Here is a 19,093-nt window from a genome sequence, read left to right on the forward strand (position 1 = left end):
ACAATATTAAAATAATTAACACCTTTCATCTTAACAAAATTCGTGGTATAACACTGATTTCCATGAACAAAACTGTTTTTTCAAATCATCTTTTCCTATTACAGGTGTTAGCAGCATTTTTTTCTTAAAGCATTTGGTCATGCTTGAGATTTAAAATGTTTTTTTAAATTTTGAAATCCGTGCTAATTGAAGGATACAGGCACCATTACCAGTAATAGCCTTGCAGCTTGGCAAAAGTGGATTCAGAATCTCTTCTGTGTTGCATTGTAACAGAACATTTGGAGATGGTCTAAACTATAGCAGGTCAGAACACTTAGGGAAAAATGTAACATAAGAAAACCCCAACCCATTCACCACTCTTCTGCGGGAAGAGATGTTCCCTGAACAGCACTAATTTAAACTTCAACTTTCAAGATAAGAGTCACATGTAATTCAGGGCTTTCTTTGGATTCTGTGTTGTATCTGCTTACTTCTGCTGACCACAATAAAGTTTTGGCTGTGTTCAGCTTTGAAGCTAAGTTTATTTTTCCAAGTGTTTCCCACATGAGTAGCACTATGAAATGAAGAATCTAAAGCTTATTGCTCAAATATAATGACCTCAGCTGAAGTAAAAAAAAAAACCAAAACCCAAAACAACACACCACCACAGCTTGAGTAGATTAAAATCAAATACACTCCTGAGTAACTAATTCCAATCAATAAACTAGGCAAAAATGACACCTGATGACCTTAAGAAGATTTTTGCTTGTTTTGAAGTGACTTTTCCCATGTCTCTTATGTGACATTACAGTTCTTCTTGTGCCAGCTGTTCCCAGGGCACTCGTTACCAACACAGACTCTGTGCTGGGAACATTCAATGCCCAGTGTTAGGAAGTGAGTCTTTGTTCCCTCAGTAAACCTTAGAATTGGAGCTGGTAGGAACTGAGAAAAAGCACCTTGCATTCACAGGACACACCAGCACACGGACACACAGGCACATGCTTTCACATTTTGTTTCAGTGCACTGGAAACCCACCGTATCCCCCTGCTTGGATGGGTGTTTTTGGAGAAGCACAAGCATATAGACTAAAATCCTCTGTCTGGAAGCCAGCTCGGTTCAATGAGGGCTCAGATGCACTGCGGTGAATTTTTGGCAATGACCGGGCCAGAAGCTCAATGGAGGCAAGAATCTAAAACATAGAAAATAAGTGATCAAACCTGGTGTTCCAAAGATGTAACTCTCTCTTAAAACCAAAGGCACAATATCAATTCACTACAGAAAAATATTTAAACACATACTAAAAAAAGAATTTTTCAAATACAGCTTTTTGCACTGCACTCTTGATGTTTATATTCTAAGGAAGTTGAAAAGGACAGTTGGGGAATTTCCCCGTTTATAAAGACACACCGATTCCCTCTAAGCACAGTGAAAACCCTTGCTTTTTATTGGGCTCCTTGTCTGTGCCCTAGTACCTGTGCCTGCCACTGCTGCAAACAAACCCAGCTCCGGCAGCATTTTGCTTAATAACATTCACCGCAAAGTCAGCAGGGGGAGCTCCTTATCTTTCGAAAACGATTTGGTTACATTTAAAACAGAAAAAATCAGATCACTGCCCTCCTCCTCCTCAAGCTTTTTCAACCCAAACCTTCCTCAGCAGGCATGATAAAAATCAAGTTTTGTGGCAAAACTATCGGTTTCCCCTCATGAAACTTGGGGGAGAGCAACAAGGGCAGTGTACACATTTCTGAGCACATATACCAAGTACTAATTTGTGTGTCTAACTGTGCCTATTACTTCCATTATCTCCCAGCTGAAACTTTCTCCAACATGTAAATACTTTTCCAAATACACAGGTCATTTTAATACCTGCATTTTGAAATTAAAATGAGCATTTCTAATTAAACAGAACTAACCAGGTACCGAACCAGTGCTCTTATGAAATCCTGCTATAGCACTAATCAAAAAAATTTTTCACTGGCCAGTGAGTTCACAACTTTGAATTGTAAAGTCTGTTGAAAGCTAAAGAGGAACATTTCTCACCTGTGGAAAAAGGGGTCTCTCATCTCTTTTCTTTTTTAAGCATTCTGCCATCAGTCTCTTCATAGCTTTTGGACAGTTGCTTCGTACTTTGCTGAGGTCTGGAGATAGGTATCCTCGTCCCACCATAAAAATTATCTTTATTTAAGGGGAAAAAAGATGAAAGAGGAAGAAGCTGAGTTGATAAAATAAACAGTAACAAAAGGTGAACATTTTGCTAGACTATTTCAGCTGCAGCAGCAAGCTTTCTGCTCCCAGGAAGCATTATCTGGTATTGGAATTGACAAATTTCTTAGAGTAATCCTTGCTAACCTATTCAGTACAGAGAAAAAAAATCAGATCTTTCCTCCTCCTCAGGGAGATTTCTGTGAAACTTGAACACTAGTAAATGGTTACCATTTATAGCAATAACCATCTAAGGAATGGTTCTATGGTATCAAAAACTGACAAAAAACAAGAATAAGCAACTCTGTGGCAGCAACAGAATGTCTAAAAATAAAGATTCTGTAAAAAGAAATATTCTGTTTTATATTACAAATCAACAACTTCACATTGAAAGGTATTTTAAGAAACACATGGACTTCGGATATTAAAACCCTTCACCTTCTGAGAATTAATTCCATCATATACTTTTCCAACACAAAAGCTTATTCTTGACATCTGACCACCTCCCCCACTTCCACAAAAAAATAGAAAAAAAAAAAAACCACAAAAGAAAAAGAGAAACTGCCTCTTCTCTGTAGAAGAGGAGACAGACAGGCTTGGTATTTTTACAGTAATTCTTTGAACATGGAAGGCCATGTTATATTTCACCTAAGGATAAAACTTAAGCATAAAACAAAGTAAACAACAAAGATAGGAAGCAGGAAAACAAAACAAATATGGTTAATCATCTCTTGTATATATAAAAAACCATCAAACATCATTATGTCAAGCCAAGGTCAATTGTAACGTGGTTTGAGTACTGCAGTAGCACTGACACTAAAAAGCCCTCCCAAACCAGCTAATCATAGACCCATTCATGCTGCAGCAGTAATCACTGCCTTTTCTGAGTACACAGACCCAGCGGGTATACCACACCCTCTATCTAATGAAGTGTAACTATTTCATACCTTGACACTAGGGAAAAAAAACACCAACAGAAAACCCTCACATCTCAAGCATGCTGTACACGTTATTTATACTAACACAATCCTAGTCCTTTTTTAACTTTCTGCTTCAGTCGCATCTGTGCTGGCATCAAGGAGGAACAGAAAACTCCCATATGGTTTCTTTAGAAATCCCCATGTGCCAGAGCAGGATTTTGTAGTAGAGACTTGTGTACTGCATCCCTTACCTCTACTGGAATCAGACTTACCATTATCTAGCAGCTAGTATTTTCTAAATAATGGTACAAGTTGAAATTATTCAAAATTCATTACTGTTTATGTTTTAAATAGTTTCTTTACAAATAATATAGGGGCTAATCTTTTATTTTAAACCAGAGAAAAGAGAGTATCACTACAAGAACAGTCTAGAAAAATCTGTTAAAGTGAGAGAAACACTCTGAGGTATAACAAGAATGACACTTTGCTCACTAAGAAGCTTGGTTGTGTCATAGTAGCTTATGTAGATGCACCAGAGAGTGAAGAATATTCACAACTTCTCAGATAATAGACAAGGAGTGACAAAACTCAAGATATTAGATCACATCTTATATGTTGGCTTCACTTGCATTTTAGAATTTGTTTCAGCACTTCCCTGTAAGCACCCACATCACTGGGTTCATCTTTCAGATCTCAAAAGGTAAAAGCTAAACAAGGCCAAATACTGTTTTTAGAAGGCTGGATCCATCTGGCCAGGAATCCAGACGTCTCCTTTCTTTCAAAAGGCAAAACCAAATTTACAAAAAAGAAAAAAAAAAATTAAAAAGGAGTCATTCCAAATTTGATGAATTGGGATGAAGTGTTCTGGCAGATATGGAAGCAGCCTTGTAAAACGGCATTCACAGATGAACGTTGCTATGGTTTCAATTCTCAAGTACTGACAGTGAAAAAACAAGGGATGAGGACACAGAAGCAACATAAATACATCACTGCTCAGACACAGAATAGTTTACACCGAAGATCTTGATGCACAGATACTATTTTCAGGTTAGACAGAAATAATGGATCAGGTACGCCTTCCCAAACGTGCCTATCCTGTGGAGATGTATTACAGCGTGTGGGATCATTAAGACTTAAGGAATATTTGTTAACAATTAAGTAATCTTCTTACAGGATTCCCACACTCTGGAAAGTTATATACTCCATCAAGCAGGATTTGAGAAATGCTGGTATCCTGCAATTCAGTTAGATGGTGTGTGTGCTCTCTCAAAGTAGAAATGAATACAAAACATTCGGTGAGATGACTGCTCTTCTGTTTTGTCAATCCTGTAGCTGCACTATTTGTTATTCACTGCAAGTGGAGGGGTGGGGGGAACAAGAGGAATAACTGAACACATATATGGGGGATCACTTTGCAGAACTATTCTAAACTAGATCACTATTAAGTAATCTGCTCTCTCCCTAATAAGTATCCTGGCAACCAGTTCAGAAGCTGAAAATCTATATTTAAAATAAAAAGAACACAAAAAATACCTCAAGAGAAGTAAGTAAATTGCTGCTATGTGGCTGAGGCAGATCTAGAAAATGCAGAAATGTCATCTCACAGCATCAGAATCAGAAACACCAAACACACAGAACATTAGAATGTTCACCACCCAAGGCTGAATCAATCTATGTTTCAGGCTACACTTGACTGAAGCCAATGCCTCCCCTTACCTGGTCCCTGTTGTTGATGTTGGAGTATGGCAACTGTCCAGTCATCAATTCATAGAGAACAATCCCAAACGCATACACATCCGACTGAAAGCTATATGGGTTTTTATCTTGCATCCTAATAACTTCTGGTGCCTGTATCATAAAAGGCAAGAATTAGTTTTTATTTCTCTACATTGTGCTGCACCTCACATACCAGGAACAAATATGGACTTGTCCAGGGTACAGGTGCAAGGCCCACTCTTGCCTTCAGATGTTACTGGGTCCTAAGACAGAGTGGATGTTGACATGAATCTCAAAATTCACTGCTTCATTTCAGCTTGCTGATCCCTTTTACTCCTCTATGACAGATCAAAATGACCTTGTCCAGGCTGAGAAGGTATTTAGAAACTGTAATTCTAATGACACTTAAAATAATGTCAGCGAACAGAACTTAATTTTTTCCAGGGAGAAAAGGAGGAAGTAGAGCTGCACAGGAGATTGCAGTATGAAGTAACTCTTCTTGAATCCTTAAAACTTAAGACCATCTTACTTTTCGCTGAGCTAGTTCCTCTACTCTTTTGCAGGATGTTTTGCAAGGCTTTTCTCACCTTCTCAGCCCTGGATTAATGATACTCTTTTTCCTTAGCCACCATTTTCACTTCAGTTTAAACCTCAGAATAAAAGATGGAGACACTGAAGTTTTTCTGCTGACTACTGGAAAACACATGCTTAAAGAACAACTGAAAAACATTCATTTACTACTTTGCATTACTGCTTGTCTTTCCCAGCTTAAGCCAGCACGCCAGAGGCATAGAAGCAGAAACTTTGGCCAAAGGTAAATAAATTTGTTGAAACAAGCTCACCATTTCCCCCTTGCTTACCATCCATAGAATGGAACCAGACAACTGTTCAAACTGTTGGGATCCACTCCATCGTGACTTCACTGTAGCTAGACCAAAATCACCTATTTTTACTGTGAGGTCTTCATGAAGAAAAATATCTAAGGGGGGAATGTTAAGGGAAAACAGACAAGCTGTGCTGTGCCTGTCCTAAAAAAAGCAATAAACAGGTACAAATTTGCAACATGAACACGACAGTTTTAACCATTCACTGTCACTGAAGAAGGTTTCCATATCACACAGGTGTTAGGCAGCCAGCATGGTGAATTATGGCATGTAAGGGTTACATAAGTAATGACTGGGCCAGTGCTGAACAGACCATGGCCAGGTGGCCTTCTTGAAGTGCCAAGTATGAGAAAAGCTGAAAATGTTCCATGAGCCAGCTCACATAATCTTTCATTACATGAAGAAACCAAAGGATGCAGAAAAATCTTTGTGATATCAACTAAAACTCCCTATGTTATTGCAATCAAATCAAAAGACATAGTAAGCATCTCTTATTTTGTTACTAGTGATATTACCCCTTCTCAACAAAATTTCTTTTTGGCAAATATTCACACATGAACAGCTTTTCACATCAGTAAGTTAATTTCTGGCAGAAAAAAAAATAAAAAACAACCAAGAATGCTTTCGCTTTCCAGATTTACAGCTCTGGGAAAGGATACTATTACTCTTGAGGTCTCTGTGGATGATTGACTTGGCATGCAAATAACTGAAAAGTAATATCACAGATCAGGTGGGTTAGGTAATACTTCACTAATCAACAACTCAAAATTCACTGTACTACTGAAACATAAATTCTGTAGACATTCAAACTGCACATTTATGCAGGTAGTAAAACTTCGGTTACCCATGACAGTTTCTGCAACATTCACAGGAAAAAAAAAATTAAAAATTTTCAGCTCAAATCTGATGCTACTGATGAATAACAATTATGCTCCAACTTCTGCTTTTCAATACTAACTCAATATTCACAGTAAAAAGAACTTCAGTAATTTTTTTATGCAATTCCATGCTGAAAGTTCTGCCTTCCAGCCTTAATGGTGACTGTCAAGACACTTTGTGAGCCAGTCACAGCTTTAGATAAGGTGTTTCTAAATTGCAGGAGCTAAATGTTTTTCCCAGTCTCACTGTGTACTCAGATACACTGACTGCTTTTTAGTAGAGGAGTGGAAAAAAGATCCCCTGACTGCAGCCTGGATAAACAGATGGCAGGGAACACAGGGGAGTGTACTTGCCCCACAGCAGATACAGCCTGAATTAGGCAACTAGTCTCCCATGGCTCTTTGTTTAGTCAATGAGATTGGCACAAAACTGCGGGAAAAGCCCCAATTTGTGTCTCTGCTTTGAATCGTGTTCATAAAACAGCTTCTGCATCTCCCCTACCTACAGATGGAGCCTGGGGAGATGCACAGGCTAACAGAAGGCTAAGGCTGGTTGCTGCAAACACCTCCACACCTGTTGACTGAAAATGTAATGGAGTACTGAGTAGAAAAATGGCACAATGAACTGCAATCATAGTGGTTTTTCAGCTGGAGTGTGATTTCTCTGGTCTTACAGCAGTGTTCTGATTTTGACACACAATATTTGCCTAGTTTTGTAAATTCTAACTCAATGACCCTCTCTGGGAGTAAGGATTATTTACAATCCTTAGAACAAAATAGGTATGTTTTCTTCAGATGTTGAAACCTGCTATTTAGAGAGCTCTGATACTTTCACCAAATGCTTTGATGATTGACACAGGACCCTGGGCTCAGCAAAGTGAGCAGAGAGCTGGTCTTATTTGCCAATGGCAGCCACAGTGTGAAGGGGATAAGTAAACATTGCCCCAGTGCTCATTTGCAGACAAGTAATTCAATACTTACTCCATGCCTTGTGCAGTCTGTCGTGCAATATCAATTAGCTTGATCATTTCAAATTTGGTCTCAATGATGTGTAGATGGTGATACAAACTGGACCCTTCACACCATTGTGTAACAATGGCCAACTGGGGTTTTGTTGAATAACCCATGAAAAGCAGGATATTCACATGTCGTGTTTTCCTGTTTACAAAAAAATAAGAACCAGGAGGAAATCAGATCAGGAAATCAGGAAAAGCCAGGCAGATCTATCACAGTCTACATAAATATTTCCAAACAGAAGGGGTTGAGTCAATCTCAACTGTTACTAAGATAACATGATAACCTCTTGCTAGATTCATTTAATGAATTATTTCTCAAGTTAGCCTTTCTTATCATACTAACATGGAATAACTACTCTGGGGTAGGTGAAAAATGTCAGAGCTCTTTTATGATTTCTTACATGAAAAAATTAACATGGGATTCCAGAGTGTCCCAGAGCCTTTGTCCTTGCAGCAATGTGGACTAGGACAGTTCTATGCTATGTGACTGTGCCTTTTTCAGGTTCAAGAATTTGTCAAGTGATGCTGAGAGTAACTGCTGAGGAAACAAAAAATAAGCAGCTCCCTGCAAATCCTACCACAAAGCTATGTAATCATGAATCATAATGGAGAAGGCACAACTACAGGCACAAACTATATGCCTTGTCTGGGTCAAAGGATACAAGTGACTATGTAAGTGCTGAAACAATCAACAAACAAAAATGCTGGACTCCATCTATGGGGCTCCCAGCAGAAAGCTGGACTAAAATGTTTGATTTGATTTAAGTTCTGTCAAAATTCTGTCCAAAAAATGAAGAGATATCCAAAGTTGCACACCTCAGAATGCCTCTACTTCCACAATCATGAGCTTAAGAGTTTTTGGAACTAACATTTTCCTGGGGTAAAAGGCTGACCATTCCCTTTCACCATGTAGCTTATTTGGGATGCTTCAGCAGCATGGGTGCCCAGGTCAACACATCAGGTTTCCAGGGGTAAAAACCTTCTTGCTATTCTGTTTCTTAAAACAGAATTAAGCTCGACACTAGTCAAGATTGTACTTTGATGTAATGTTTCTTTACAATATATTTTCTATCATATCATGCTGATGGATCTTCTTTTAAGAGCTGAACCCAAACCAAATACCTCCTCTGAGACAGTAGAAGCAGTAGACATGAGAAAAGGAAATCAAGAAGTTACTTTACGAGAATTACATTTAAAAAAAAAACCTCAGAGAAATTAATGTTACTGAACAGAGACTATTAAACAACAGATAATATGGGCAGTACTGTAGCTGAAAACCAGCCATTAGTCATGCTCTCCTTCAATTTCAAAATGTGAATGAGAGGAAAGAAAGGCCTACAGCTCGCACTTAGGCTTGACTGTACCCTGGGGGCAGTACAATAGCAAAAACCAGTCCTGAGTGTTTGGACATACATGTACTGACAACACAGATGTGCAGACAAACACATACAGGGAAGGACTAGCAGTGGGTACAAAGAAATATTTTTAAATGGCTATTTTTTCTGCCTGAAGCATCGTCACGTAGGAGTGAGACCAACATGTTCTAATGGAGAGCTAAAATTCAATGATTAATGAAGCACAAATCTACACACATTATTTTATGCCATTAAAAATATTCTTACCTGAGCACTCCTACTTCATTTTTGAAAGCCTGCAACTGTTGAGGTGTGGGTGCTGTAACATTCAACATTTTCACTGCCACATCACCTTTAAAACAGCAATTTTTAGTAAGTGCCATTGATACATACTCCTCTCTTGAGAAAATGCTATACAGAGCATCAGAAATTCTGGGATACCCTGATTTTTAGCTTACATGAAATAAATCACTACAATTTAAAAAAAAGTCAATATTCAGTCAAATGTAAAAATACTCTTCTTACTTTACTCTGAGAAATCATAGCCAAGCCAAAGCTATTAAAAATACACATTTGAAATCCTCATTCATCAAGATGGATACTTCTTCCTGCCTTTCTAACTGTGTTTCATCTTTACCCTAATCATTTCTCCATTCATAAGAACATGCAAGAGTTGAGTTTCTAAGCAATATGAAGTTTTTACACTAGTTATTTAGCACGCTACGTATTAATTTAAAAATCATATTTACTGCCCTTCACTGCACTCTCCCCGTTATGTCCATGTCTCTCTTGTTCTGAGGAGCCCAGAACTGGACTCAGCATTCCAGGTGTGGCCTCACCAGTGCTGAGGAGAAGGATTGCCTCCCTTAACCTGCTGGCAATGCCTACTGCAGCCCAGGACCCCATCCTCCCTCTTTGTGGCATGGGCACAGTGCTGGCTCCCTTTCAGCCTGGTGCCCACCAGAACCCCAGGTGTGTTTCTGGGAAGCTGCTGTCCAGCTGGGTGTGCCTGGGCAGGCACTGTGACCTCCTCAAGAACAGCTGCTTGCTGCGATGGCCACATACCATGCCACTTTCCTTTGTAGACTGTTCCAAATGATCCAGATCCTATCCTTTGTCCAACTGTGATCTGTCCATCTGGTATCTCCCAATCATCACTTGAATCCCGTCGACCAAGAGTTTTCTTCATGTATGTGCAAAAACAATAAAAAGGGAGAAAACAAGTGCATTAATGTCTCTGAAAACAGCTCCTTTGTTAAAAATTTCTCACCAGCATTTCCCATCATTAATGTCCTAAAAGGGTTTTCTTTTTCACGTGTTGTCTTTTGACTTTTAAAGTTAGCCGCACACAAAACCTCAGGACATAGGTATGCCAAATTATTACCTGGCATGAAACATTTGCAACAGTTTTCTGGCAGTGTTAAAACCAGAAAATATTAAGAAATGCTTACCAAAAAGAAAGCAGTATTTGATTTTAAATTCTTAATCATAATATTAAACTGTGAATTTAAATAAGTGGATGTTTTTATGTTTTTATGAATTGTTACATAAAAATTTGTTACATACATTCGTTACTTTCAAAGTTTATGAATCATGGTGGGAAAAGTTAAGCTCTTATATGAAGGGAAAGTGGCATTACAATATGAGGCACACTAGTCAAAGTGAGTTTAGTCAATTATTTAAATTATTTATATATCAGTCCCACAATTATTTACTAGTTTAAAGTGGTTTTAAAGTGGTTATCCCACTCCATTATCTATCGGTTTCATTGTCATAGTCAGCTTCAAAATAATTTAGAAAACTTGGATGAAAGAAAAGTGAGAGGAATATGGCTGTGTAATATTTCTACAAAAGAACACAGCTGATCTTTCCCTTACCATTCTATTTCTGTCTTCTGAGGATGAGGATGATTTCCTTTCCCGTTGGGGTCCTGGTGATTTCTGTAACGCTTTCACATTGGTTAGTGACCCAGGCAAAGAAGCGGGAGGTGTTGCAGACAAGCCTGCAGCTGAGCCTAAATTTCAGAAACAGGATAGTTTTATCTGTAAGAATGCAGTTTACAACAATGTATTGACATTAGCTGCAAGATTTGTGTTTAAGATGCAGTATCTCTAAACATCAATGTAAATGTTAAGAAAGAACAAACATATACAGGAATATTGCCCTAATATTTGATTAGTGCTCAAGTCTGATTTCAGGAAGAGACAAGTCTATACCAAACATCCCTGTATAGATAGTCCCCAGTCTCTTGTTCATGAATTAACAAAAGGACAATGTCTTTTTAAGTAAGAAAAAAATAATTTAAAATGTATTTTTTAAATTCCATTTGTTTCTTTGAGAAGAACAGTAGCATTTTAGTTAGCAGCATCTACTTCTGATAGTTCTTGTAGCTAAGCTTTTAGGAACCCAACAAATAGCTGAACTACTGTACTTTGGAATCAAAATAGACTAAGTGCAAATAATTGAACTGTTTTCTGATTGAGTCTCCAAGTGCCACCTGAAAATCATTTGGCTGTTTTAAAGCTATCTGTTAGCAGAGAACTATGATTTAAAAATAAATATTAGACTTTAGAAAGGATTAAAAAAGAACAAGTACTTTAGTTAGCTATTTGAAGCATATTCTAGGAAACACAAAAAGAACAGTATGTCTGTAGCCTGTAGGTTATCTAAACAAATCTATGCAGGAAAATGTTACTAAGAGAGCTGTTTCAGAGCCCCAGTGGCCCTTTTCAAATAGAGCACTTCACCTAGACACTGCTTTTTAAAATACATCACAATTATTCGTAACAAGGTTATGCTGACCCTTCCAATGCAAAGGACATAAAATAGGGTCAACTGTTAATTAAATTCATGCTGCTTTGCTAAACAATGTATGTCATTGAACAAGACCTCTAACATTCCACTGCCTTCTCTCACATCAGTGCTCTGGGAAGTGGTGGAAGACAATACTCCTCCTCATTCTCCTAGAAGCTCTCCTCTTAAGTAAAAAGTGTCTCCTAATGTCAATTAGAGTTCAAAACCCAACTTTGTGACTTTTAAAACTGTTGCTTAAGTTCAGTCACTCAGTGCATGCTAATTTATTAGACTATATGTATCCATCACTGGACTCAGTAAGCTAAAATCTATGCACGTAGAAGTGGATGCACAAAATAACAACCAACAATACAAAATGGGACACAGCATCTGTAAACTCTGTCCCACATACTAAAGCAACAATAATGATGCATATTGGGCATCCTAACTACTTTTATTAGCAGTTGGAAGCCAGTGACCTGAAGGATCGACTCATGATCATGTTATGGCCACTACACTGTCATTTATTCTTACATGATTCATCTGAAATCAAACATACATGGAATTAAATGTATGATGTTCCCAGAACATGAGCAATTTTCCAAAAGTTTAGTGGGCTACAGATTTTCTCTGCAATAGCAAAGATCTGGGATGCATTTTCTTTGTGGTAACTAAAATCTCCTACTTCGATTTTAATACTGCAATATAGGAACACTAACACAATATTCACCCTTCACCAAAAATGCTCACAGCACACGGCAGAACACTGTAGTTAATCTGTTCATAATAATACCAGATGGCCTGTTTTCCAAGTTATTAGAGTAGAACACTTCAGATAATGCTGGATTTAAGTCAATAGCTTGGACTCTGAAGCCGCATGTAACATATTTCATTCTGTAGCCAGTTTGCTTGTTGGGAACACCTGTCTTCTTACAAAGACTTCTGGAAGATCTTTACAAGTTCAAAAGGTGAACTGCTCTTGATATATTCTGAAACAAAAGTCTTTGAAACAGCCAAGATGGTAGCATTTGAAAACCACACTACATGCACTGAACTAACCATTTCTACATGTATTATGTATAGACACAGGTACAAACATTTCATGCTATTACTCAATAGTTGGTTTCTCCAGCAGGTGAAATCCCACAGAGATTTATTGGGATTTTGTGCAATACAACAGATCCATTGACAGCTTAAGGCCTGAATTACCCCCACGGTCAATGACATGAAAATCTAAGTGTCTTATTTGACATCGTACAGGACAGAAATACTGTTTCAGTCAAATTTACTAACTAAATAAAAACTACTCAAACCATCTAGAGCCCTGATGTGGTGTCAACAGCACATTGTCAAAGTGAAGTATTTGTTGAAAGCTGACATGACACATTACTTGAAAAGCTTGAGACCTAACAAGATATCAATGGAAATGTTCGTAATTCACATTTGATTTCCTACATTACTTTTCAAAACAAAGAATATTAAATACAGAAGACTGTTATAGCACTGAACTGACTTAAACTGAACAGTCAAGGAAATTCTAAGTTAAGGGCATCATTTTATCTTTAAAATCACTGCAATGCAATCCAATGACCTTTGTTTAGAAAAATTATGTTAAGGTCCACAGAAAAACCTCAACTATGAAATTCCTTGCTTTTGAAGATTTAAGTCAGACTTCACTTACAATAATTTTCAAGCGTGTAAAGGTGAAAGTGGGTATGTGTGAAAAGCACATTCAAAGCATTCCAGCCAGGCCAAGCAAAAAACAGAGGTGTTTTGATAAACTCACACACTTACATACACACGGTGTGAGGGTGAGGCACAAACAGCATCTGTGGTTTTACTTATTTTGTTTGGGTGAAAACAAGAAAGAAGAGCCCAACTACCTCTGAACACTGGGCCAGGCTCAAAATCAAACACTATTTCACTGGGGACAGAATGAAGGAGGGGACTGGGAGTCCGGGATTGGTATTTCCGAAGACAGCGCATCAGCTGGTTCAAAGGGGCTGTTAGAGAGAAAGAGACGGGCAGGCAGAGACAGAAAGACAGACACATAGAAGAAATGAAAGAAGTCATGGGAAATAACTAGGATGCTTTGACTCCTAATCATAGATTGCTTCTGTACTTTGAAGGAAAAAAAGTCAATTCCCAAGAACACCGTTTCAGGACTGGAATAGCCAATTGTTTTCAGATGCCAAGCAGACAGTTTATGATCAAAAGTTAAAACCAACATGATTGCACAACATTTAAATGTTGGACAAAATGGGCAAAACTCTGGAGAGCCACACCTATCAACACATACAAAAATAGCTAAACTGGCAACTTTCAATTACAAGCTTGCAGGAGTAAAGGAAGTTTCTTTTTTAAAAGTGCATTTTGCTGGCATTATTAAAGACAGCTCCATCAAACACAACACATCCTACCAAATACCAGATTTGCATGGGAGAAACAAAGTCAGTGAAAGGGTATTCTATAGTAATTCAGACCATACTTATGGCTGAAGCAAGTTATAATTAGTAGGAGACAACTGTGTTACTGATTTGGAGTTGGAAAAACTGTCATATGCCTGCCCTACTTACTATTTCTCTATTTTCAATATTTCTGCTTTATTATATTCATAGGAATAAATACAGCACATAAGAAGCCCTCTTCAGGACCTTGACAACCAGTGGGAGAAGTGACTTAAGAGGCCCGTGCACAACACATGAAGAAAAATAAACCTCCTGGCACTAGTTCTGACTTAACTGTGAATTAGAGCAGTGAGTTACTGAAGGAAACATAAAAAGACCTGGCTTTAGTGTAAGATCCTAATAATCCACTTCCAAGAGTAGCACAGGCATGCAGTACAGCAAAGCAGCAACTTCAGCAGGGGTAGAGGGGGAGAAGAACTGGAGTATTTCAAGCTACTTTAGGATGCAGCAGTTCATATGGAAGGCCCATTACCACAATGGTTTTCGTTGAAAACCCCTTTTGTTTCCATGGGTGAAGAGGTAACACCAGGCATAAAAATCTTTGGGAAGTTGTAGTGTATCTGTGTGCAGCCATGTGAGTGAATAAGTGTGGGTGTATATCTGTGTGTGTGAGAGAGAGAGTAAAAAAGTGAAAGTACTAAGTAATTTTAAAACTAAAAAAAACTAAGTACTACTTCAAAACTTTTTCTCCTTCTGTCTCCCCCACTCCCAGAATGACCAGCAAATGACTCAATTCTTTGTGAAACAAATACTACGTTCATGGACAAGCAAATGTAAATTCACTTTTTGTTCTAGTCATATTTTGCATTGTGTCTGTGTTTTGTAGAAGGAAGTAGGGTAACGGGAAGGGACAAAGCAGTTGTGTAATTAAATGTAACACAGTAGTTAGTTTAAATGCCACTTACCTCCCTCTCCTCGTAAACTCTGGTCTCTAATCAAGTCCTGTAAAAAATTAAAAAACTGTGTTTAATTTAGGTATTAACATTTATATTCTGGAATCAATTGAGACTGATAAGTTTGAGAATTCATAGTGTCATATGATGCCCATGAAATAAAAGTGGTTTCCTACCCTGACTTACTAATATCAATAACTCCAAAGAACTACCGCATTTCTCAAAATTAAGTTGCTTTAAAACAGCATCTCCCAGTAGTAAAGTGAAATGTACACTACTCAAAAGAGATGCTGACAGGAAAATATTGATTTAAAAACGCAGTTGGCCAAAACATACAAAGAAATATTGAGTCAAATGTTCCTGTTACAGTAGCACAAACGAATTGAATTGTCTTATCAGAACCTGGGACATCAATTTCCTGTACTGAGGTACATCAGTCAAATGAGTCCTACTTCATTTTTTCTTGTAACAACACACCTGATTTGCATAGCCGGGCACACTGTTCTTCTCAGAAATGACTAATTGCAGAAGGCTTGCTTCACTTGCAATCCTCTGTGAACTGAGAGAATCTTTTGCAACATGTCCAGACTAAAAGCAAACTATACTAAGGATTTTATAAAGAGAAGTAGAAAATTCTAGCAGTTTCCTTCTGTATGTCTGTTTTCATAATGAAGCTTTTTTTTTTTTTGTTAGATTATTATATTTGTTCCCTTCTTGTTCCATAATCATATTTGTTCCCTCACACACCTATGCTTTGCCAAAAGCACTGGCTATGCCTCAGCTGCACCACTGCCATATACCACATGCAAATGTCTACATAGCCACAACATTAAAATCAACATTTCACCTTTCCCTTAGCTCACATGTAAAACAGATTTTGTGCCTCAGTGTCCAGGCAGATTTCAAGACTGCTCATCTGACAAATGACTAATTTCTAGAGAGCAGACTTAGGGCTAAAATACGAACTGTGTATGTTAGCAAAATCAGCAAAAGGCAACATCTTGAAAGGTCCTAACTGTTCTTAGGCTAACACCAACCATTATTATTAGTTACATTTCACCATCCAGAGATTTCAAAATTGTGGAAAAAAACTTAAGCGTAGCAGTTTCTGAACACTCCAAAGGAAGTCTCAGAATAACATATACTGGGCTCCTTAAACTCTTAAGGAACTGTTAGTATATGTGAACTCAGCTTAATTTAATTATTTAATTTTCTCCAATGCCAAAAATATTACTTGAAATAAAAATACTAAAAAATCTCTGTCTTGCATAAAAATGTGTTTAACACACAGAATGGTTTGCAAGAGTGGTTACTTACTACAGCTAACACCATGAGCCTTGGGACTAATGACAGGGAAAAAAAAGCAGTTGTTTGGGGCAGAATGTTTCTTTGAAAATGAAAAGGACAGGACTGTCAAAAGGCAGTTCTCCTTTTGGAGAATGGATTATTTGTGTTCTTACAGCTGTCAACAGCAAAAAAGAATCTATGAAAAAAAAGAAAAATGAATGATCTTTGAAGATTCTGACAGACCACTGAGGATTATCTTAGAAACACAGCACTTGTGCGTACGCAGAGAATTTAACACACTGATATTCACAAGGAACACATCAAATCTACTATTCCTGATCTAATTGTTAGTAATACTTACATCAATATTGACTGGCTCGATTGTATTGATGTGGACGTTGGGAGCTGAAGAGGATCGGTCGCGTTGCCCAAATTGATTCCGATGGTCTTCATCTGCTGGTCGGAGGGGCTGTGGGATTGGAATGGATTTTGAAGGAGAAGGACTAGGGAGAATTGGTGGTCTGAGAAACAAAGTCAAGGAAAAAGAGGATTTAGGTCTACAAATGGCTTCAAACACTGCATAGTGGGTGTGGTAAGTCCTTTTCAACTATAATAATACATACACAAAAAAACTGATCTAAAGCCCTGAATAAAAACAATTGATAATGAACGGTCTCTACTCCCCTATGATCAATTGCAACAACTCTCTGTTGCATCAACTAGCTAATTACATGGTTGTGAAGTGTTCTGAGTTAAAACAAAGAAAACTCTACCATACCATACCAAACTAGCAATAATAAATCCTGATCTGAAAAATTCATGCTGCCCAACATGCATTGCAGACAGCAAGGTATTCTGCAGTTTCCTCACCTCCGAGTCAATGCAATACACTCATTTTAATGGTAAGCAATTGAGAACTAAAAATGCTTAACATCTCATATTAATGTTACAGTCAGAAAATGTCATAAAACAAAATGTATGGATGGGATTATTTTTCAGAGAAGACAGAGTGAAAATTACATCTGGTCATTCAACCTAATTGATTAATAATAATGTATTATTGATACTAAAAATAACACGGCCAATGTATTATTGACACTAAAAATAAACGTATCACCTTTTAACCTCAACCTTTAAGAAATAACTTTGAATAGCACAACATTTCAAATGTTATTTACAGTGCTACAATGCAATAGGTTTGACTTAAAAGATAAGTGTTCAGAATACACAAACAAGCTTCCTGAAGAAATGCAAACGCTGCCAGTCATAAATGTAGATAAAGTCTTTAATTTATGGTATAATGAATTGAATATTCAAAAGACAAAACAACTAAACATTTGGGTTGTTTGTAAAAAGGCAGAAAGTCACTTCTTTGGTTATCCATAATTTTGTTAAAGTGCAATAAACTGGCAATTATCTCTTAGTCTAGTCAAGGTCAGTCACTGTTAAGCCTAATGATCCAATCTAATGGATGTAAGGCAAAAGGCTAATGAAAACATTTGCCACCTTTGCCAAAGAAAACTTTATGTTAAAATATACATGGTATCTGACAACAAGGTTTTTAAGAGTTGGTTTCTTTTTGTCAGTTCTAAAACAGGAGTGGAGTCCTCCAGCCATTCAATGACTCATGGATTAATTACCATGACCACAAAGGCAACATCCACAGGGAGAAGCTTCAGAAATAAAACAGACAGCAGCATATAGCAGCAATAGGTCCTGATGCCACCTCCTGTAAGCAAATGCTCCTTGGCCTCTCCAAAGGTCTTTGGGGAAACTAACATTTTCAATAGGACACCTTGGCATTTTTTCAGCAGCATGTTTGCTTTATAGCCTACTATCCTACCTTTCATTGAAAAGTTTATCCAGTTTGGCACTGATCCCAGAACTCAGCGCTATCTGTATCCCAAGTAGCTGTCATCTTTTCCTTCCTGGCCAACAATCTCACAATTGAAAATGGCAAAACAAGGTGCTTGCAAATTAACTCAAGTAACAGTCTAGTAAGTCTTCCAATGAAATACTTGAATATGATTGGGAAGTGGGCAGGAGAGAAGAGGCAGGGGGTTTAACCCTGCTTAACTTAAAAAAAAAAAGCAGTTACCTACTGTCACATGACAGAATATAGATATTGGAAAGATACTGGGAAGCAATGAACTCAAAAAACCAATAGTCAAATCTCTGAGAAAGGGCCTTGAAAAGCCCAGCACTTCAGAAGTTGTTTATAACTTCAGAACTATTTTTTAAAATGCAGTTGTACACACACATAAGCTGAAGTCTTCATTCACTGCTACCCAAGTGCCTTCAGGTAAAATATTGTAGGTGAGGAAGTTCTGAACTTCTGAATGTTTTTGTATGTAAATCATGCAACTAGAACACACATCAGGACATGGGACACCGCACAGATCCAAATGCAGGACCTGACTGACATTTAAAGGCACTCTATTTTCATATTAAAGCGTGTCAAATGCTACACAAAAGAATCAGAACAAAAGTCTAAAAAGTGTCTCAACCAGGCCAGTACTGTCACTGCTGGCATAGGTAACTCCTGCTTAAACTTCCTGAGAGCTCTCAGGTAACAAGGAAACTAAGGGAAATATATAACAACATCCATCAGAACATTGCACCAGGAGTGACTGTGACACACCATCTGAGCTCTGCCACATGACAAAAACAGAAGCCATCAGATATTCTGTGATCATGAGTA

The 19,093-nt window shown here is 37.8% G+C and overlaps 1 protein-coding gene across 2 annotated transcripts in view; it reads right to left on the reverse strand.

Annotated features, from left to right (window-relative positions):
* The window catches only part of BRAF (B-Raf proto-oncogene, serine/threonine kinase), a 65,214-nt gene that overhangs the window by 10,462 nt on the left and 35,659 nt on the right, over positions 1 to 19,093 (reverse strand). Inside the window, exons 7-18 of one of the 2 annotated variants that reach the window (XM_042050798.1) lie at positions 16,754 to 16,913; positions 15,118 to 15,154; positions 13,628 to 13,747; positions 10,829 to 10,965; positions 10,017 to 10,134; positions 9,219 to 9,303; positions 7,562 to 7,738; positions 6,362 to 6,408; positions 5,679 to 5,797; positions 4,819 to 4,950; positions 2,021 to 2,155; positions 1,016 to 1,169 (exon numbers count right to left, since the gene is read on the reverse strand). In XM_042050798.1, the coding sequence (XP_041906732.1) occupies positions 1,016 to 1,169; positions 2,021 to 2,155; positions 4,819 to 4,950; positions 5,679 to 5,797; positions 6,362 to 6,408; positions 7,562 to 7,738; positions 9,219 to 9,303; positions 10,017 to 10,134; positions 10,829 to 10,965; positions 13,628 to 13,747; positions 15,118 to 15,154; positions 16,754 to 16,913 (1,421 nt within the window). The remainder of the gene's footprint in view (positions 1 to 1,015; positions 1,170 to 2,020; positions 2,156 to 4,818; positions 4,951 to 5,678; positions 5,798 to 6,361; positions 6,409 to 7,561; positions 7,739 to 9,218; positions 9,304 to 10,016; positions 10,135 to 10,828; positions 10,966 to 13,627; positions 13,748 to 15,117; positions 15,155 to 16,753; positions 16,914 to 19,093) is intronic. The other variant, XM_042050799.1, reaches the window with a different exon arrangement.

The sequence above is a fragment of the Corvus kubaryi genome, unplaced genomic scaffold (genome assembly GCF_017639235.1).
Source record: "Corvus kubaryi isolate FWS band 111438036 unplaced genomic scaffold, C.kubaryi_AGA036_p1.0 74, whole genome shotgun sequence".
Lineage (NCBI taxonomy): Eukaryota > Metazoa > Chordata > Aves > Passeriformes > Corvidae > Corvus > Corvus kubaryi.